At 41.1% G+C, this 22,923-nt stretch overlaps 1 protein-coding gene across 1 annotated transcript in view; it reads left to right on the top strand.

The window, feature by feature from the left end:
* Positions 1-2: 2 nt before the first annotated feature.
* The window catches only part of CTDSPL (CTD small phosphatase like), a gene marked incomplete at its 5' end in the record, with an annotated part of 113,052 nt that continues 90,131 nt past the window's right edge, over positions 3-22,923 (top strand). Inside the window, one exon of the mRNA XM_032409183.1 lies at positions 3-69. Coding sequence (XP_032265074.1) covers positions 3-69 — 67 coding nt within the window. The remainder of the gene's footprint in view (positions 70-22,923) is intronic.

Genomic DNA, 22,923 nt, shown 5'->3' with positions numbered 1-22,923 from the left:
CGGCCATCATCACCCAGGTGACCAACCCCAAGGAGGACGAGGGCCGCGCGCGGGGCGCCGGCGAGAAAGGTGAGCGGGGGCGCGGGCGGGCGGCCGCGGGCTGGGGGCGGGCGCACTCCCCGCGCGGCTGCCGGAGTTGGGCGCCGCGCGCCTGTCCCGGCCTGGGGGAGGGGTGCGCCCGCGCCGGAGGGTGCGTGGGTGTGGGGGTGCGCCCGCGGGCTAGGCTGTGAGCCGGTGGCGGTGACCCTGAGGGGCTGCGAGTTTGGGTTTGCGCTCCGCCGACCGAGAAGTTGTGAGCGTGTGTGTGTGTGTGTGTGTTGCTGGCAGTCTGTGAGTGCGTGTGCCCTGGTAGGTTTTGTGTGTGCATGAGACTGAGAGGTGGTAAGGGGGTGCGCACCTTCCAGAGAGGTGCTGAGTATGCTGTGCACCTGACAGGTTGTGAGTGTGTATATGTGCCTGGCGGATTCTGAGTGTGCACTTACGTGTGTGTGTGCGCACACACCAACTGAGATTGTAAGGGTGTGTATGCACCTACCAGAGGGGTTGTGAGTGCAGGTTTTCCTGCCAGGCCACGAGTTTTTGTACGTACCTTATGTAGAGGTTCTGTATGTAGCTGACTAAGGTTGTGGAGTGGGTGTGTGTGTGTGTCTGCATGAGCGTGAGCCTGCAGAAGGCTTATACGTGTGTTCCGTCCTGACGGAGTTGGTGTGTGTGTGCAGTGTGTGCTGGCAGGTTGACTACGTTGTGTCCGTGGATGGGAAGGGTGTGTGTGTTTGTGCACTCATACAGGGAGGCTGTGCGCCTGCTTGTGTCGCAGGTATGCACCACTGAGGCTGTGTGCCTGGCTGTTTTAGCTGGTGGTGCAAGTGCTGGGGGAAGGAGGGGGATGGGCAGTGCCTAAGCCGTCCCCCCTTTCTCCGACGGTGCAGTCTCAGTGACACCAGCCTGTTGGGAGTGCCAGGAAGGTCTGGTTCTCCCTGGGCCCTTTTAGGGCCTGCCTCTAACGGGCACTCAGAGAGCCCTTAGGGTGCCAGGTGTGTCCCTTCCCTCTATGCTGCAATGCCTGGTTTTATTTTAGCACGTTGGACCCCAACACCGTCTTCTCTTTCCTTCTGGTTCTTCTTTGTGTCTCTGCCCCTCTCTGAGACTCGGTGTCCCCTTTTCTCATATGCCCTGCTTACTGTCCCTCTAGTGAGTTGTCCTGAGGTTGCGAAGGGCTGAGGAATCTGGCTTGGTCTTTTCTGGTGACTAAAGCCCTGCCTCCCTCTCTTCCTGCTGTGTGCACCCAAAACACCTGGATTGATGTCAGGAGCAGCCCACCAGGACACCCTCCCCTTACCCAGCCTTCCCTGGCCACGGCCAACTTTGGGAAAGAATCAGTTTTCTTTCCATGTGTTACCACCCATGCTGTGCCAGTGGGGTGAGGTGTGCAGCCCTTCTGAGGAAGGGGGGTGGGGTGGGAGAAAACAAGCCTCTGTCTCTTTCCAAGCAGGGACCACTGGGCAAGCCCATCGGAAAATGCAAGAAACCGCCAGAGGTACCCTCAGATTGGGGATTTATCAACCCATTTGCACTTTTGTAGACCATAAACATTATGTGTCTACAGACTTGTTTTCTTTTATGTAGAATTAGAAATCAAACTCCCCCAGGCATTTTTTCTGTGCCTTACAAACTGGCTAAAAAATTATGCAAAGAGGGTGCTTCAGGTGAATCTCTTATGTCTCCCTGGGGCCCAAGTGGGCAACACATAGGTTCCTGCCATTGGGGGCTGTCAGTTCTTGGGGCCCTGGCATGCAAGCTCTGGGCTGGGTGTGTCCTCTTGGGAAGGTTTAGTGGGAGGCATGAAGGTGGTTTGATATCTGTGCTTCTCACCCACTCCAGATTGAGTGCTTTGTGTGATGCTTTGCCAGAGAGGGAATCCACAGCTCTTGTGAGGAGAGGTGTGGCATAAAGGAGGGAAATATTTGTCAGGGTCTCAGCCCTCCTGCTGCCCCCAATCTGAGTCCCAGAGCGGGATCCTCCCCAACTTTCTCTTTTCCTCTATCTGCTAGGCTTTTTAGACTCAATTTAGCCAAAATCCAACCATGTACAAATACTCAAGGATGGTGCTTGTTCTCTTCAACCTGTTTACATTGCTTTTCACGACGATCTTTTATTATCTTTAACAGTTTATTTTGTTTATTTTCTAGTGTCAAGTTGGCTGATTGTTAACTGATTACGCGAATACTTGCTGTTCTGGGATGGAGTGGCTAGCTATAATAGGTTGTTCTTGCTGAAGCATTAAAATAGTGCTCAATTCAGCTTTTCACTTTAAAAAATGGGGGAAAAATTGGTCAATTACGATGTGGCAGTAAACTTCATGGGCAAACTTTGGAACAGCTTCTTCAGATTCCTAATCCACTGAACAGGTTCAGCAGTGTTTCTAGCTTAAGCACATTGATCTATTTAGATAGGCACAATATAGTTTACATACTTTTAATTTTAGGTAAACAATCACTTTGTTTTTATTTATGGGGCCTGGAATGTTGTAAGTTTTTGTGGTAGGAAAGAAACTATTGGTTTTATTTATTTATTTATTTTTAAGATTTTATTTATTTGACAGAGAGACAGTGAGAGAGGGAACACAAGCAGGGGGAGTGGGAGAGGGAGAAGCAGGCTTACCGCCGAGCAGGGAGCCTAATGCGGGGCTCGATCCCAGGACCCTGGGACCATGACCTGAGCCTAAGGCAGACGACGCTTAGCAACTGATCCGCGCAGGCACCCCAAGAAACTATTGGTTTTAAAAGTTTCCTTTCATCATTTATTCTGTGAAACAGGAATCAAAATGCTGCTCTTGGATTTGATATGAGGGTTAAATGAGATGATGTACATTAAGGACTCTGCCTAGTGTGCCACTATTCCATAAGCCTTTCTTTAGGTGTAGATTTGTTTAAAAAAGAAAAAAAGTACTAGTAAATATGGGCTATGGTGTTTTGCCCGAGTTGAATTACTTCTTGACGCATTGCCACGTGGTGGTGCACTACTTGGAGATGACTGTCAGGATTGTCACTGTCAGCCTGGCCTGTCAGGGAAGATGTATTTTGTAGTTGTGTTGGATGGGGAAGACGTATTTCTTAGTTGTGTTGGATTGGGTTGATAGTATAAAGATGCAGAGACAGATTTCCCTGTGAGTTCAACTCAGTCTGCTTTGCTATCTACAAATTTACTCTTACAAATCGATAAGAAAAAGCTAAACAATACAGCAGAAAAGTGGACAAGGGAGATAGGAACAAGGAAGTCATAGAAGAGGAAATCTGTTCAATAAATGTATGAAATGATGCTCTTCTTCATGTGAAATAGTTGTGTGCGTCAGCTTGGCTGAACATTTAAATGACAACAAAGTAAATAAAAGTTTTGGGAAATGGACACTCTTACAGACTTTTGTTAGAGAATAAAATAAGTACAGACTTTTTAGAGAGTATTTTAGTACTGAATTCTTTAGGAACCCATTTGGCTGCAAGTAAAAGAAAATCAGGCTTATGCTATGGCTTAAACCAATAGGAGTTTATTCTCACATAACAAATAGTCTGGAGGTAAGCTCCTGCTGGCTTTGGTTCAGCAACTCATTGATAGTAGGACTGACATCACGGAGATTCTCTAGGCTTTCCTTCAGTATTGTAACATGGCTGCCACCCCTCCAAAAACCACAGCCACCTTCAGGGCAGAAAAAAGGGACAGTGCCAGTCATGTCTATCCCTTTTACCTGGAAAGCAAAAAACGTTCCTAGGGACTGCTCAGCAAACTTTTGCTGATGTTTACTTAGCTAGAACTGGGTCACATGGCCACCCCTAGCTGCAAGCAAAGTGAGTTTGTTATGGGAGGCAGGAGATGATTAGAAATGGGTGGGAGCAGGTATTGTTTGGCCAATCAACAATACTGGCATACCTTCAATGCTTCAGTTCTACTTCTGGGTTTTTGTCCTAGAGAAATGTCCTCATATGTGATCAAAGAAACATGTACAAGCATTTTCCCTGATGGGCACATTACTTGCCTAGCAAAAAAATCCATTCTGAGTAAATTTTTTTTATAAGGTGAGAAATTTAAGTTCAGTTTGTTTTTGTTTTTGTTTTGCCTCTGGCTGTCTAATTGCTTCAGCCACATTTGTTGGAAAGACTGTCCTTCCTCTTGAATTTCTTTTGCATCTCTATCAATCTCTGTCAGTCAGTTCAGTGTAGGTCTCTTTCTGGGTTCTTTATTTTGTTCCACTCATCTCTGTGTCTATACCTCTGTCTGTCCCATGCAGTCTTGATTACCATAGCTGTGTATTAAGTCTTGAAATAGAATAGACTGATTCCTCCAGTTTTTGTTCTTTTTCAAAAATTGTTTTAGCTGTTCTAGTTCTGTTGTTTTTCTATATGCATTTTATGATAGTCTTGTCTATATCTGCAAAAAGTCTTGTTGGGATTTTGATAGGAATTATATTAGACCTGTGTATAAATCTGGGGACAACTGACATCTTTACGATGTTGAGTCTTCCAATCCATTAACGTGTTATGTTTCTCTATTTATTTAGATATTCTTTGATTCTTTCATCAGGGTTGTATAGTTTTCAGCATATAAGTCCTGTTGATATTTTGTCAGATTTACATTTAAATGTTTCTCTCTCTCTTTCTTTTTAAGATTTTATTTATTCATTTGAGAGACAGAGAGCAAGCACAAGAGACCATGAGCCAGGGGGAGGGGCAGCGGGAGAGGGAGAAGTAGACTCCCCACTGAGCAGAGAGCCCCATGCAGGACTCGATTCCAGGACCCCAGGATCATGACCTGAGCCGAAGGCAGAAGCTTAACCGACTGAGCCACCCAGGCGCCCTTCTCTCTCTCTCTCTTTTTAAGTGATCATATTGTACTTTTAATTTTGGTCCGAGTGTTCAATGCTAGTATGTAGAAATATAATTGATTTTTGTATGTTTGTCTTGTATCCTGTGACCTTGCTGAGTTCACATATTAGTTATAAGAGGCTTTGTAGATTTCTTGCAGTTTTTTACATAGACAAACACATCATCAAATAACATTTATATTCCTTCATTTCTGATTTGTGAACTTTTTATTTCTTTTTCTTGCTTTATTGCACTCACTAGAACTTCCAGAAGTATGTTGAACAATAGTGGGGAGATTGGACAACCTCGCCTTGTTCCCAGTGGGAAGCCATTCAGTCTTTTACCATGAAGTATAATGTCAGCTGTAGGTTTTTTTGTAGAAAATCTTTATCAGGTTGAGGAAGTTTCCCGTATTCCTATTTTTCTGAAAGCTTTTATCAATAATGGATGTTATTTTGTCATGTGCTTTTTGTGCATCAACTGATATGATCATGTGAGTTTTTGTCTTTGGTCTGCTAATGTAGTAGATTATACTGATGGATTTTTGAATATTGAACCAGCCTTCCATCCCTACAATAAACCTCATGGTTTTATGAGGTATATAATTCTTTTTATGTATTGATGAATTCTGTTTGTTAAGAAATTTTACATCTGTATTCATGAGTGATACAGTTTCTTTTTTTTGCATTGTCTTTAATCTGGTTTGGTATCAGCTTCACAAAATAAATTGGGAAGTGTTCTTTTTTTTTTTTTCTGGAAGAGATTATGCAGAATAGGTGTTAATTCTCCAATGAGATCATCTGGGCCTGGAGATTTCTTTTGGGGGGAGTTTTTAACTACAAATTCAATTTCCTTAATAGTTATAGAGGTATTCAAATTATCTCTTTCATATTGGCTAAGTTATAGGTGCTTTTTTTTTTTCAAGATTTAATCCATTTCATATAATTTGTCAAATTCATGTGTAGAGTTGTTCATAGTATCATTCCCATATTACCTGTTTGATGCCTGCAGGGTTTGAAGTGATATACTCTGTTTCATTCCTGATATTGGTCATTTTTGTCATTCTTGCTAGAGGTTTCTCAATTTTCTTGATCTTTTCAATGACCCAGCTCTTTGATTCATTAATTTTCTCTATTGCTTTTATGACTTCAACTTCAATGATTTCTGTTATTTTCTTTATTATTTCCTTTCTTCTGCTTGATTTGGGTTTATTTTGCTCTTTTTCTTGGTTTTTGGAGGAGAGCTTAGATTATTGATTTGAGACTTTTCTTCTTTTTTTTTAAATGTTTTATTTATTTATTCATGAGAGTCAGAGAGAGAGAGAGAGAGGCAGAAGCAGAGGGAGAAGCAGACTCCCTGCCTAGCAGGGAGCCCGATTCGGGACTCGATCCCAGGACCCTGGGATCATAACCTGAGCCGAAGGCAGATGCTTAACCATCTGAGCCACCCTGGCTCCCCAAGACTTTCTTCTTGTCTAATGTATGCATTTAGTGCTACAAATTTTTCTCTTAACTCTACTTTTGCAGTGTCCCACAAATTCTGATGTTACATTTTCACTTTCACTCAGTTCAATGTATTTTTTAAAAAATAGACTATTTTTTAGGGCAGTTTTAGGTTCACAGCAAAATTGAGTAGAAATTAGAGAGAGTTCCCATATAACACTGACCCCACACATGCACAGCGTCCCTCCACTATCAGTATCCTGCACCAGAGTGGTACATTTACTGCACTCTGTGAACCTGCATTGACACACTGTTATCACCCCAAGTCCACAGTTTATATTATGGCTCACTCTTGGTGTTTTACATTCTGTGGGTTTTGACAAATGTGTCATGGCATGTATCCACCATTAGAGTATCCTACAGAGTAGTTTCACTGCCCTAAAAATCCTCTGTGTTCTGTTTATTCATTCCTCCCTCCCCGCAACCCCTGGCAACCACTGATCTTTTTACTGTTTCCGTAGTTTTGCCTTTTCCAGAATGTTACATAGTTGGAATCATACAGTATGTAGCCTTTTCAGATTGGCTTCTTCAACTTGGTAATATGCATTTAAACTTCCTCCATGTCTTTTCATGGCTCATTTCTTTCTAGAGTAGAATAGTATTCCATTGTATGGATGCACCATAGTTTTTCCATTTACCTACCAAAGGACATCTCAGTTGCTTCCAAGTTTTAGCAGTTATGAATAAAACTGCTATAAACATCTGGGTGCAGGTTTTCCGGGAGACACAAATTTTCAGCTCCTTTGGATAAATAGCAAGGAGCGCCATAGTAAAAATATTTTTAGTTTTGTAAGAAACTGCCAAACCATCTTCCAACGTGGCTGTACCATCTTTAGTTTTCAGAAGTTTAGTTATGATATGTCTTGGTGTGGATTTCTTTGGGTTTATCCTGTTTGGATTTAGCTCAGCTTCTTGAATTTGTAGTTTGTGTCTCTTGGCAAATTTGGGAAGTTTTCAGCCATTATTTTCTGAAATATTTTTTCAGCGTTGCCGTTTCTCTTCTTCTGGGACTCCGATGACACAAATATTAAATCCTTTGCTATAGACCATGGGTTTATCAATACTTACTATTCTTTTTTCTTTTCTCTCTATTAATTCAGGTTGGATAATTTCTATTGTTCTATCTTCAGGTTCATTGATTTGTTCCTAGTTCCCTCCATGCTGCTAGATATCTCCCATCCACTGAGCTTTTTATTTCAATTTTTGTATCTTTTAGTTCTAAATCTTCCATTTACTTTTTCTTTATATCTTGTATTTCTCTCCTGAGGCTTTCTGTTTCTTTGCTGAGGCTTTCTATTTTCCTCGTTTGCTTTAAAGTGTTCCTAATTGCTTTTATCATAGCTGGTTTAAAATCTTTGTCAGATAAGTATAACATCTCTGTCATCTTGGTGTTGGCATCTATTGATTGTCCTTCTTCACTCAATTTGAGAATTTCTGGTTCTTGGTATAATAAGTGAATTACAATTGAAACCTGGACATTTTCATACTATGTCATAAGACTCTGGGTCTTATTTAAACCTTCTGTTTTATTTGGTTTTCTCTGAACTGCTCTAGCAGAGAAGGGAGAGCATTGCCTCATTATGCCAGACAGATGTAGAAGCCCAGGATCTCTACTTGGCCTCTTTTGACACCCTGCTGGGCATGGAGGGAGTTTCAGCTCCCACATGGCCTCTACTGAACTGCAGTGGGAGGGGTCTTACTACACTGGTGATGGGAAAGCCCTGACTCTTCCTTTGCCTCCTCTAACACCGCCCCAGTGGGAGAAGGGGAGTACCTCATTATTGCTAGGTAGGGATGGAAGTCCAAGCTGGCCACATGGTCTCCACTGATACCTCTGGGAGACGGGGAGGCTATTTACCAGTTGTCAGGGATGAAAGTTCCTGCTCCCTCCTTGGCCTTCTCTGACACTACCCCAGCCACCTTCCACCCTGATGACATGGAATTCTAGGTACCCATCAGATTTTGCTGGCATGGGTGAGGCTGGGACTGCAGTGTGTGTGTGTGTGTGTGTGTGTGTGTGGTGTTTGGCTACAGTAGAGAAGTTACTGTCTGAAAGTTTTCTGTCTTGCTAGACTATCCCTTTTCTGGTCTTTGGTTATAAAGAATAGTCTTTTGAGGGAACTCTTGCCTGCAACTGCTGGTGTTCGCTTTATCCAGCTTCTTCAGCTAAGTCTGGGCTGTTAGAGAGAAAAAGAAACCCCAGAAGATCACTGCAATGTCATTTCAAGTCTCAAAGTCCCTAGCTGGTCTATCTTCTTTCCACCTTTCAGAGTCTTCTTATGTTTACTTTATAAACAGTGTCCAGGGTTTTTAGTTATATTTAGTAGAAAGAATAAGAAGAAATATGTCTACTCCATGTACCTGGAAGCAGAAGCCCCTGATTAGCTTTTAGACTGATCCAAAGTAGTATTTTAAGAAAGACTGGCGTTGGAAAGTTGTCATTTTAAAGCTTTATTTCAACACTGTGTAATGTAAAAGTCAAAGTGAGTTAGTGCTTTGAGAATCTTGATTGTCCCCTAAAAAGAGACAGGATAATGAATTCAGTGTGAAATCAAGGCTAGATCAGTAGGGCTTCAGTGACAACTGTTGTTTAAATAACCTTAAAAAAGATGCATTCGTAAGCTTTGGTCTTAACACCAGAATTTTAGATCAGAGTTCATAATATCTTGATTTAAATATATTTTTGATCTAATATTCCATTTGATTGGCAAGCATGTTTAAACTCATATCTTTGATTTTATTTCTCAAGCAAGAAGCATCAATTTAAGTAAATAGAAATGTTTTCATAGGTTAAACACAGAGGAGCTTATCTCTGAATTTAGCACTCATGACCGCCCGGACATGGCTTGCTGGCCAGTGACTGGAAAAGTCTGCTTTCAGTCTGGGCTGCTCTGGAAGGAGGTTTTAGGGCTTCAGAAACTTGAGCAGACTGCACTTGACAGTTGGAGAGTGGCCCCATTTGGAATGGCAGGACTGGGTTTTCAGGAGGGACCACAGAGCCTCGTGTTTAATTCTGAGGTAGGTATGTATGTATGTATTTACTTATCTACTTATTTATCTATCTTCCAGTTTTATTGAGATGCAATTGACATCCAGCACTCTTTAAGCTTAAGTTATACGGCATGATGACTTACAGACATACCTATTGTGAAATGATTGCTAAAATAAGTGTAGGTTACATCCTTCACCTTGTATAATTACGAAACAGAAAATTCCTTTTTTTTTTCCTTATGATAAGAACTTTTAGGATTTTCTCTCTTAGCAACTCTGAAATATACCATACAGCAATGTTAACTGTAGTCATCATGTACGTTACATCCCCAGTGCTTATTTATCTTGTAACTGGGAGTTTACAAGTTTGTTTCTTATGATCACCTTCACCCAGTCCCCCTCCCCGACTCCCTGCCTCTGGCAGCCACAAAGCTGATCGCTTTTTCTATGAATTTGGTTTTTTTGGATACCTCATATGAGTGAGATCATACAGGATTTATCTTTGTCTGACTTATTTCACTTAGCATAATACCCTCAAAGTCCATCCATGTTGTTACAAAGGTCAGGATTTTCTTCTTTTTTATAGCTGCATAACATTCCATTGTATAGGCATAGACCACATCTTTATCCATTCCTCTACTGATGGACACTTAGGTTGTTTCCATGTCTTGGCTATTGTGAGTAATGCTGCAGTTAGCATGGGGTGGGGGCATATGTCTCTTTGAGATAGTGATTTTGTTTCCTTTGGATATATACCCAGAAGTTAGGTAAACGCCTTTTTCTCTTTTAGTGAAGTTAAGGGTAGAGGAAGTGGGATACATGACAGTACCAGTGGGTTCACTGGGTCTTTTCAGCCAGGAACTGGCAGAAGTCAGGAAACACTCTGGCCATCAATGATTCTAGATTTAAATGTATATATATATATATATTTTTTTTTAAAGATTTTATTTATTTATTTATTTGAGAGAGAGAGAATGAGAGAGAGCATATGAGAGGGGTTAGGGTCAGAGGGAGAAGCAGACTCCCTGCTGAGCAGGGAGCCCAATGTGGGACTCCATCCAGGGACTCCAGGATCATGACCTGAGCCGAAGGCAGTCGCTTAACCAACTGAGCCACCCAGGCGCCCTAAATGTACATATATATTTTTAATATATGTTTTTTTCACTTGCTTTGTCAGTAACGTATGGTGCCAGGGTCAGGGAATGTAAGGAGTCTCGAGTAATATTAAAGGTATGATATATACCTTCAAACTTATTTTCCAGATCTTAAATCTTGATCTATCAGACGTTTAATGTTTAGTATTTTAATGACCTGCCTTTCTTTTTAAAATCTACTTTCTTTAAATAGTTTTCTTCCCTTTAATCCTTTAACATACATTTTCCTATTTTCAAAAAAGTCAAGATACATATTCAGTGCTATATTTAAAATAAAATTAAGCAAATATTTGCCTTTATGGCTCTGAAATGACATCATATAATGGAGCAAAGGCTTAGGAACTGTTTGTAGCACTAGGTTGGGATGTGGACATTTTTGTGTTTGGGATCAGGACTGAAAACACTAGTGGCATAGTTCTCTGAAACCAGGGCATAATAAACAGTGGTCTTTATGGATGCTAAGGATTATGTAATCACCTAAGTAATAGCTCATTTTGATTCTGAGTAGCTGCTTCAAGTTAAAAACTGAAAGGTTTCTTTGTAATTATGATTTGTATTAAGGCTATTTGCCAAAATGTTTTAAAATCCTGGTACTTAAAGCACTTTAAAAACTTAAGAGAAATGGCTTAACATTTGATGACTGATACTATTCTTATTTTTCATAATTAGTACTTAGCCTAAGCTTTAAATGTTTCAGGGTATCTTGAAGAAAAAACTGCACCACCTTGTCAACATGGCTTGAATGAAATGTAACCTTTTAGTACCAGAGAGAAGTCAGTGTTCCAATGAGAATGTATACTGTACTTTACATTGTATAGAATATCTCCTGCATTCTGATCAAGATTCAGCTTTCATGCTTAGCATATCATTAAATTCGTTCTAAGGATTTGGCTCACTTATGTTCAAGTCAGAAACCATTGACCTTAATTCCATAGACTTCACGCAGAGCCATATTTTCTTTCCTCTTTTTGAGGAAACAGCTCAACACATTCATTTTGGTTTTGGTTAGAACAAATACATTTCATAGCAGTCATCAAACAAGTATGCAATATGAGTAGCTTATTAACTCAGTTAGATGTTTAAACAGTTATTAGTGAGCATTAATTTTTCTACTCTGCCATATACCCAGTATCACTGCCATAGGCCTGACTGCTTTTTTAATTTTTTTAAGTTTGCTTTTATATCGAGGTAAATTTGCATACAATAAAAATCACTCTTTCTGGTGTAACCCAAGGTTACAAATTTCTGTGAGTGCTGACAAACTCGAGCAGCTATATAACCACCTCCACAGTCAAGGCAGAGGATATTAACATCACTCTCAAAATACTCCTGGTGCCCCACTGCACCTATCCTCCCTCTACACTCAGCCCCCAACAGTGATCTGTTCTCTCCGCTGTTGTTTTTTGCCTTTTCTGGAATGACATATACTAAATGGAATCATGTAATGTGTAGCCTTTTGAGTTTGGCTTCTTTCATTTAACCTCATGCTTTTGAAACTCATTCAGATGGTTGCATATATCTTTCGTTTGTTTGCATTTATTGCTGGGTAGTATTCACTTGTATGGAAGTACCACAGTTTAAAGGTATATGTTTCACGGGGCGCCTGGGTGGCTCAGGTGGTTAAGCGTCTGCCTTCGGCTCAGGTCATGATCCCAGGGTCCAGGGATTGAGCCCCGCATCGGACTCTTGGCTCAGCAGGGAGCCTGCTTCTCCCTCTCCCTCTGCTTCTCCCCCTGCTCATGCTCTCTCTCTCTCTCTGTATCTCTGTGTCTCAAATGAATAAATAAAAAATCTTTAAAAAAAAGTATATGTTTCACTTTATAAAAAACTGCCAAATTATTTTCCAAAGTGGTGGTACCATTTTGCATTTCCATCAGCAGTGTATGACAGTTCCAGTTGCTCTCCATCCTTGTCGGTACTTGGCACTGTCAGTTTTTAATTTTAGCCATTGTAGTAGGTTTCTAGTGGTATCTTGTCATGGTTTTAGTTTGTATTTCCCTAACAACCGATAGTGCTGAGATTCTTTTTATGTGCTTGCATGCCATGTAAATAAATTCTGTGCTAAGTTGTCTGTTCAAATTGTTTCCCAGTTTTAGAAAATGAGATTGATTTCTTTTTTAAAAGATTTATTTATTTATTTGAGAGAGAGAGCACATGTGAGCAAGCAGGGGGAGGGGCAAAGGGAAAGGGAGAGAGAGAAACCTCAAGCAAACTCCCCTCTGAGTGCAGAGCTTGACATGGGGCTCCATGCAGGGCTCGAACCCAGGACCCTGAGATCATGACCTGAGTCAAAATCAAGAGTTAAAGTAAAGCCACCCAGGCACCCCATGGATTGTTTGATTTCTTTTTATTGAGTTAGAAGGTTCTTTATATATTCTGGATACACATTCTCTGTTGAATATGTTTTATAAGTATTTTCTCTCAGTCTTTGATTTGTCTTTTCATTCTTTTAGCAATGTCTTTTATTTTCCAATTTTTAACTTGTGGTGAAATACAACATAAAATTTACCATCTTAACCATTTTTAAGTGTACAATTCAGTGGTGTTAAGTACACTCACACTGTTGTGCAACCATCACCACCATCCATCTCCAGAACTCTTTTCATCCTGCAACACTGAAACTCTGTACCCATTACACTAACTCCCCATTTCCCCCTCACCCTAGCTCCTGGCAACCACCATTCTACTTTCTGCCTCTGATTTTGACTATACTGGGTACCTCATGTAAGTAGAGGCAGGCAGTATTTGTCTTTTTATGACTGGCTTATTTAACTTACTATAATGTCATCAAGGCTGATCTGTGTTGTAACATGTGCTATAATTCCCTTCCTTTTTAAGGCTGAGTAATATTCCATATATACAGTTAGTTGACCCTTGAATAATTCAGAGGTTAAGGGCACTGACCTGACTCAGTTGAAAATCCACATGTAACTTTTGACTCCACAACAACTTAAACTGCTAATAGCCTTCTATTGACAGGAAGGCTTACTGATAGCATGAACAGACAATTAATACATATTTTGTATGTTACATGTATTATATACTATATTCTTGCAATAAAGTAGGTAGAGAAAATATTGAGAAAATCATAAGGAAGACAGAGTACACTTACATTATCATATGTAAAAAATCCACATATAAGTGGACCCATATATTTCAAACCTACGTTTTTCAGGGGTCAACTGTATTGTATATATATGTATATATGTTACATATACAGTACATATATGTATATCATACATATTGTATAAATTTTATATACCACATTTTGCTTAATTATTCGTCAGTGGACACTGGGTTGCTTCCACGCTTTAGTCATTGTGAATGGGTATATATCCAAAAGTGGAATTGCCGCATCATATGGTAATTCTATGTTTAATTTTTCAGGACCAGCCATACTGTATTCCATAGCAGCTACACCATTTTACATTCCCTTCAGGTATATAAGGATTCAAAATTTTCCACATCCTTGCCAATACTTGTTATTTTTGGTCTTTTTGGTAGCAGCTACCCTAATGGGTGTGAGATGCTGATGTCTTCTGAAGAGCAGAAATTGAGGTTTATTTGTTTGCATATGGATGTTGCAATTGTGTCTGCCTCATTTATTGAAAAGACCATCCTTTCTCTATTGTACTGCCTTTGAACCTTTATTAAAAATCAATTGACTACATATAGGTGGGTCTATTTCTGGATTCTGAACTCTCCTTAAATTTTGATCACCTCCTTAATGTGAAGTGGTGTTAAGCTTAATATAGTACCAGCCCTCCCTCAGAAGTAAAATTTTAGTCATGATTTAAGCAGAAGAGAAGACCAAGACATTTTACAATCTGGCAGGGAAGATTTACTCTGCATTTTGTGGTGAGGGGGGCTCTGAAAGACAAAACCTATGACTTCCTCCAGTCTTTTCTTAGGAACTTACCCAAACAGATTTTGCATGGTGTATCTTTTTTTTTTTCAGATTTAGATTTGGGGCCGAGCGTTTTTTCTAATCTTGAGTATCCTTCTACAGAAAGCTAATACAAAAGTACGAGATAAGATAAATAAGCATTTGAGTTGAAAATATAGTCTCCCATAGTTATACAATAGTATAAAAATAGTGACTGTCTTGATGGAGTCTAAGTGAACGAAGGAGTAGAATGGCACTAGGACAGAGAAATGTACCGAAGCTCCAGCTCTGCGGATACCTTTCAGGCTGTCTGCAGATGTCTGGGGTGGTGGACGCAGGGAGAAGTGCTTATACTACCTGAAACAAAAGGGCAGAACCAGCTCATTCACTGGATAGCTTCATTGCTTTTGTCCCCAGGTAAGTAAACAGGGGAAACTTTCCCAAGAAAGAAGTCCTCATCTAGGAGTTGTGACCCAGTTTGTATAGAGATCACAGTTGTGTTGGCCATTAATGTCAAGATGTCACTTAGAACATGGTATAGAGATGATCAGAGTCTCAGAGATGGGAGAGCCTGGGCAAAGGGCTAATATCCTTTTCTATCTTCCTACCTCCTGTCTGAGCTCTCATTCCAGCTCTTCATCTGTGAGGCTGCTGGAGGTAAATTTCTAAAGCACAGCTCTGCTCATGCTACTGCCTACTTAATTCTGTTCTGTTCCTCTATGATTCCCCATTGGCCCCAAGATAGGAACATGATGTTTCATAGCCTGTAAGCCCTTCATGGACTGACCCTAGACCACCTTTACAGTCTCCTGTCCAGGGACTCCTCTTCTACACTCTAATGAACTACTTGCTGAGCCCAAGCAGGCTGTGATTTTTTGCTCCATTGGCATGTACTGATTCACCTTACTGGGATGCTTTTTTCCTTACGTGCCTGATGGATTCTTAGTCCTCCTCTAAGATCCAGCTCGAGTATCACTCACTTTCTCTTAACACCTCCTTGTACTGCCTGAGCAGGATGCGGTAAATAGAATGTAACGTTCGAAGGCATAGGCTTGGGTTTGAATTCCATCTCCATCGTTATGAATTGTGTGAACTTTGACAAATTAGTTAATCTCTCTGAGCCTTGATTTTATTGTATTTTATTTTTTTTAAAGATTTTATTTATTTGACAGAGAGAGACACAGTGAGAGAGGGAACACAAGCAGGGGGAGTGGGAGAGGGAGAAGCAGGCTTCCCGCGGAGCAGGGAGCCCGATGTGGGGCTCGATCCCAGGACCCTGGGATCATGACCTGAGCCGAAGGCAGACGCTTAACGACTGAGCCACCCAGGCGCCCCTGACCCTTGATTTTATAGTACCTAATACTTCATAGGATTATTAAGAGGATTAAACAGTATATGTGTATTTATATAATGCATATCAAAATACATAAGTGTCTGATAAACATTTCTTCTTGTTATTATTCATATTATTTCTAATTCATTTATTCAGAAGCATTTATTGAGCACTCATTATATGTTGTTCACCCATACCAGATGCCTGGGATGCACAGATGAATGAGATCTGCCCATATATTTGAAGTGTTCAAGCATAGTGCTCTAAGAAGAGGATATACAAAGTGCCATGGAAACTATTATTTATTTTATGCCTACTGTATGCCAAGTACTTTACATGCATATCTCATTTCATCCTCCAACAACCTTTAGATGTAGGTATTATAATCCATATTTATATCGGTGGAAACAGAGTCTTAGAGAGGTTAAGTAACTTGCTTATATGAGGTAGATATAGACCTACCAAGTAGTAAAGCCAGGAGTTAAACCTAGTGTATGTGACTCCGTTAAAAGGAAACTTAGGAAATATTTGGAGAATACCATAAGCTCAAAAGATTTACATCTTGAAAGACAGCAACCATATTTTTCCAAAAGATGCTTCTTTTTGCTTCTGCCAGAGGCGGCATATTTAACAGGATAAATTCTAGGGCTCACCCAAGTTGACAGGCCACATTTTCTTACAATTCATGCTCTGTTATTTATATAACAAATTCTGTTTCCTAGAGTCTTACTATTAACTCTTCACCCTCTTCATACTCACTTGTGTACTGTATACAGAAATGAGAGAAGTTGGGGCACCTGGGTGGCTCAATCGTTGAGTGTCTGCCTTCGGCTCAGGTCATGGTCCCAGGGTCCTGGGATCGAGGCCCACATTGGGCTCCCTGCTCAGCGGGGAGCCTGCTTCTCCCTCTCCCACTTCTCCTGCTTGTGTTCCCTCTCTCACTGTGTTTCTCTCTGTCAAATAAATAAAAAATCTTTAAAAAAAAAAAAAAGAAAGAAATGAGAGAAGTTAAAGGCCAAGAATCCAATAGTTTTTATCTCTAGAGTTCTGGAAGAAGTGATAGGTTTCCCTTTTACCATTTACACACTATTTCTAGGTGTGTCATTAAATAAAAGTGGAGTTTTGAGGTGTTTTTGGAAGGAAAAGCGCTAAGAAGGCTCTTAAAGATGCTTGAATCCCATTGTATTGGTCGGAGTTCTTAGTGGCAAACCACAGAATCCATGTGAACTGTTTTAGACAGAAATGAGTTTGTCAAAAGATTTTAGTGACTTTTAGGCCTTCTGATATGGCCAAAGAATCAGACTTGGCTATTTTACAGCCAGAGCAAAATGCTTAAGTACACCTTAGAACTATACTAGTGAAATATATGACTGCCCCCACCTGCTGATGATTCAACTTAGCAGCATCACCATAACAGTCCTTGTTCTCTCTTAAGAGCTGCTCATTTTCTAGAAACTACTAGAAACAAAGCCAATTCCTTTTTTTTTTTTTTTTAAATAAGCTCTATGCCCAACATGGGGCTTGAACTCTCAACCCTGAGATCAAGAGTCGCATGCTCTACCAACTGAGCCAGCCAGGTGCCCCAGGAAGCCAACAATGAAATCATATAAAGCAGTTAAAAGGAATAAACTAGAGCCACATCTGTTAACATGGCTAAAATTTTAAAATGTAACATTGAATGAAAAAGCAAGTTCCGTAGTAACAGTTAAAAGTGTGATGCCGTACATAAATTTGAAAACATACAAAAATAGTTTGTAATGTATGGATATATGCATATATTATAAAACTGCAGGAACATCCTTAGGATTGATGAACAAATTCATAATAGTGGTTATTTCCCAAGAGGGAGGAAAGGGAATGGAATCAGGGAAGGCTATAAAAGTACCTTCAGGTGTATACTGAATGTTTTGTTTTTTATAAACTATTTTCTTGAGACGAATACAGCATGATTTTAAGAGGTGCTAGAGCTGGGTAGTTGGGTAGCCTAATATACAGTTGTTTGTTATATTTATTCCTTGTACTTCTCTTATGTTTAATTATTTCATAATTAAAATGTTAATTCTGGACTTTGAGTATTAAGATAAATTTATCCTTTAGATAAATTCAGAAGTGGTAAAAAGGCAGTTATTGAATTTAGTTGGTTCTTTTCCCAATGGGAGAGTGTTCAGGAAGATATCCAAAAAACTTGGTCATTGAGCTTTCCAGAGGGGGTTCAAGTGATCTCAGTGCTAACTCAGGCTGTGCCAGATATGCAGGTTGGAGCCAGGTCACACCCCAGTCCTATTATGTTTCTCTCAGGTGACCTTTCAAAGGGTGTTGTGAGTGCTTGGTCTGCAGTCAGGTTGGCTTTGTGTAGAGTGCTGGCCACAAAAGTCTACGTTGGTTTAAAACATTCTATTTACAAATGTGTAGTCAAACAGCTTGGGTATCATCAAAGGGATGATTTGTTTGATTTGCCAATTCTGCCCCATTATCATGGGGATTTATTTCAGGAATAAAGGAATTGAAATGTTTAGTCAAGTCCTTTATATTAAGCAAAGTAAAATCATTTTGGAAGGAGAACAAAGAAATGTGTGAAATGCAAAATCAAAAGGAGTCATCTTAAAAGAAATCAACTGAAAAAGTGTTTGAAGACCTGTGGCATCCCTCGCACAGATGCCCTCACTAAGGTTTTGAACTGATGGGATCAACATTTGGACTGGAGCTCTGGTTCCGTAGTCACCTGGGCCGCCTCCAGCACTGGTTTTTCAGTGAAGGGATTTTTAACCTGGAGTCCACAGATCCCCAAGTGGTCCATGAATAGAATTCAGGGAGTCTAGCAACTTGGTTAGCAAAAGATACTACTTCTTAATTTTCATTGACCCGTAACTAAAATTGAGTGTTTTTCTCAGTTATGAAGATAACTGGAGATAAACTGCTATAGTATTAACAGTGCCTGTAACTTTATCGTCATGTCCAAAAGAGATTGGCCCATGGTTTTCTTTTCTTTCAGTGTCGTTGTGAAGTTTTGGTATCAAGGTTATAATGTCCTCAAAAAACAAATTGGAGAATTTTATTCTCTGGAAGATTTTGTGTATAGTTAGTGTTATTTCTTCTTTAAATATTGAGTAGTATACATTGGTGAATCCCTTTGAAGCCTGGAATTCCTTTGTAGGAAGGTTTTTAAATGTAGATTTAATTTACTTAATAGATCTAAGACTATTCAGATATTCTATTTCTTCTAAGTTTTGGCAGGTTTCTTTTTCCTAGAAATTTGTCCATTTCATCTACATTTTCAAAGTTGTTCAAACTATCCTCTTTTTAATGTCTATAGAATCCGTAACACTGTCCCTTTTTCATTCCTTTTTTTTTTTTTTTTTTTAAGATTTTATTTATTTATTTGACAGAGAGAGACACAGCGAGAGAGGGAACACAAGCAGGGGAAGCGGGAATGGGAGAAGCAGGCTTCCCGCGGAGCAGGGAGCCCGATGTGGGGCTTGATCCCAGGACTCTGGGACCATGACCTGAGCTGAAGGCAGATGCTTAATGACTGAGCCACCCAGGCGCCCCTCCCTTTTTCATTCTTGATATTAGGTAAAATTTTTAAACATGAACAAAACTCCGGGTTCAGAAGGGTTTAGGGAAAGGACAACTTTTTTTTTTTTTAAGATTTTATTTAGTTTACAGAGAGAGAGAGACAGCGAGAGAGGGAATACAAGCAGGGAGAGTGGGAGAGGGAGAGGCAGGCTTCCCGCCGAGCAGGGAGCCCGATGCGGGGCTCGATCATGGGATCATGACCTGAGCTGAAGGCAGACGCTTAACGACTGAGCCACCCAGGCACCCCAGGGAAAGGACAACTATTGATGGGAGTTGAAATTAGTACCGTCTTTCTGGAAGACTGTTTTGCAGTGTATCTCAAACAAAATGTGAGTATATTTTATCCAAGAACATTTTAAAAAAGGAATTTACCATAAATAATTTCACAAATGCAAAAATATTCCACACAGTGTTATCTATAGCAGCAAAAAACAAACAAGCAAATGAAAAACACCTGGAAACAAATCAATGGGGGACAGGGAAGTAATTATGTTAGTTACATTCACTAGAATAACTTTTATGGTTTCAAAACTTAGGACAGGACATTGACGTAGAAAAGAGCTAGGGGGATACTATTGGCTGTAAAAAGCAAGTCTCAGAAGAGCATGTACAGTGTAGTCTCTTCTATGTTAATACATACTTCTATATGTGAATGTATACAAAGAAAATCATTTGGAAGTATAGTCACCAAATTTTTTTTTAAGATTTATTTCTTTATCTGAGAGAGAGCACGCAAGTACATGAGTTGGAGGGGAGGGGCAGAAGGAGAGGAAGAGGGAGAGAGAATCTCAAGTAGACTCCCCACTGAGTGCAGATTCCCCACTCAGGGTTCAATTCCACAACCCTGAGATCATGACCTGAGCCAAAATCAAGAGCCGGACATTTAACGGACTGAGCCACCTAGGAGCCCCAGCCACCAAATTTCTAACAGCAGTTGTTATGGGTGGTAGAATGTTGGGTAAGAGTTATTTTCTTTTTGCTCTTCTGTATTGTTTAAAATGTTTGCACGAACATGCATCATTTCTACAAAAATAGCAAAACTTTCTAAAGAGCTTGGCAGTCACAAGATGAGAGGGTGGTTGGGGAGGGGAGTGTCAAAGCATTTTTCTTGCCTGATGGAGAACAGCCAGGAAGGAAGGAAAGCTTGAAGCTATACGAAAGAAGGGACAATCAGTTGAGTAAATCCCTTAGAAAGACAGGAGGGCCTGGATTCAGACACAGAAGTTAGCCTTAAAGGAGCAGGACAACTTTTCTTCCCGGAAGGGAGGAAAAGACAACTGGAGATATGAAGAAGCTCAGAGCCAAAGAGAAGGGAGATAAGAACGTTCACAACTCATGGCTGCCGATTTCTTAGTGAAATCGGAGGTAAGACCATTTGCCAAGAGTGGGAAATGAAAGTGGAACAGGGGTCTTGGAGCAGGTGGTTCTCTCATAAAGTTGGCCTTACGAGAGGGATGTGGGGTGGGGTGTGTGGGCAGCTGAGCTGACTGGGGGCCTACTCAAACTTTTGAAAGGGCCCAGTGGTATGGCTGGCACTTTGTATCTAGCAGAATGCACAGTTGGTATCAAGTTTTAGGGTGGTGCAGCGGGCTTAGCAGAGCTTCGGAGGATGACGGAATTCAGGATACTGATGAGGGCAATTTACCTAATTGGCCTTGGAATCCAGGATGCTTGGGAGGAAAGTGAATTAGAGAGAGTGCTAAGGACTGGATATTGAGTTGGAATATGAACATCCAAGAAGCCAGAGGACGGGTATTCATGGTCAAAGTGGGGTTTCAAGGTTTGACATGTTCCAGGGGACACAGGGTTGGCTAGGTGGCCACGGAGTATCAGGAATGGTTGTAGAAGTTGGGAAGGTCAGGACTGTGATGCGGGAGTTTTAGTGGTCTCCCTCGTCGGTGGGAGTATTTCCCCAGGGTGGTGATGGGAACTCTGGGGAAGAAGGTTTTGAGGCAGGTACTAAGAGATCAGTTTCGAGGATAGAAAGAAGGCTGACTCCTCAGAGAAGGCTTGATGAAGAAAGCCGGGAGAGCCCTGGTCTGGAGCCCCTACAAGTGAGAAGGGAGTGTACTGACTTGCCGTATAAAGTCTCAGGACGCTGGGATGCAGGAGGTCTGTCCTTGAGGCTGATGGGCAGAGCCAGGTTTGCAATGCAGGAGGCTGGCAGGAGGAATTGTCCAGAAAAGAAGAAATGCTCTGTTGAAGCCTCTTAGCAAAGGGACAAGGGGCAGGGACAAAGGGGTGCAGATGAGTGTGCAAACAATATGAGAAAGGGGGTTCTAAAGAGAAATGTGCTGGCGAGAGGAAGGGCTGAGCTGCAAAGGGGTGGAGCTTTATCTGCTGGGTTCCCAGAGGAAATGCTGAACTGTATGTTTCTTTTTCTTAGCACAGAGCAATATCTGCTCACTACAGAGAGAACAGAAACTACAGATAAGCAAAAAGCAAAAACAAGTAAACAAAAAACCATAAGAACTACCCACGATCCCAGGGGCTTGGAGCTTTTCCCATTGACATGTCCTTCCCCTCCTGTTCCTACTGCCATAGATCCAGGTCAAGGCTACATCATCTTTACAATAAGCCTGTCCTCTGGGTCATAAATCTCTCTCCCTAGCTGAGCCCCCGGGCCTGCCCCAGCTCCTCTCCCGGCCTTCCCTTCCTGCATAAGCCAACACAGTCATTTTCCCCAAATGCCACTTTCCATTGTCACTTTTCTTGGTAGGTTCCATCATATACTACATCCCCTCCCTGGACTTTCAAGGGCTTCTCTAACATGGAACCATCTTATTTCCCTATGCTCATTTCCAAATATTTCTCTTTTCTTAGACATGCTTTATTTCCCTCCCAGCTTACTTTCCCATATCCTCACATCTGGGTCTCTGTCCCCTCACTGTGATGCCCCTGTTAGGACAACCACCCCATTCCAAAATCCACCCCTGTGAAGGCCTGCTGCCCTACTCCAGCCCCTAATGACTGATGTTTGGCCTCCTAAGTACTCATCTGACCACCTCTTTTTAGGACCTCATCAGTTGGATTTCAGTAAACTCTTAGGTGTGTTGAGTATACTTGGGTACACTAAGGTGGAAGCACAGGATTTAGAGCCGGGAGGAACCTAGTCCCCTTATCTTACTGATGAGGAGCCTAAGATTCAGAAAGGCCAAGGAACATCCTCATAGTCAACCAGCAAGCTGTTAATAAAGCTGAGACTAGAACCCTGATTCTCAGATCTAAATGCTACATGTTGAATTGAAATTTGCTTTTAAAATACAGACTTTCTGTGATACCTGGATGTGAAGCTCCAGAGATCTAAAGCAATGATTATCAATTTTTAGAGTACATTAGAATTACCTGGGGAGGGGCACCTGGGTGGTTCAGTCGGTTAAGCATCTGCCTTTGGCTCAGGTCATGATCCCAGGGTCCTGGGATCGAGCCCCACATTGGGCTCCTGGCTCAGCAGGGAGCCTGCTTCTCCCTCTGCCTCTCCCCCTGCTCATGCTCTCTCTCTCTCTGTATCTCTGTGTCTCAAATGAATAAATAAAATCTTTAAAAAAAAATAATTATCTGGGGAGATTTCTAAAATTCCGGACTTATAAGCCCAATAGGGGGAAACTCTGATTCAGTAGGGGTG

The sequence above is a fragment of the Phoca vitulina genome, unplaced genomic scaffold (assembly GCF_004348235.1).
Source record: "Phoca vitulina isolate PV1807 unplaced genomic scaffold, GSC_HSeal_1.0 scaffold10, whole genome shotgun sequence".
NCBI lineage: Eukaryota > Metazoa > Chordata > Mammalia > Carnivora > Phocidae > Phoca > Phoca vitulina.
This window is presented reverse-complemented; position numbering and strand designations above follow the sequence as displayed.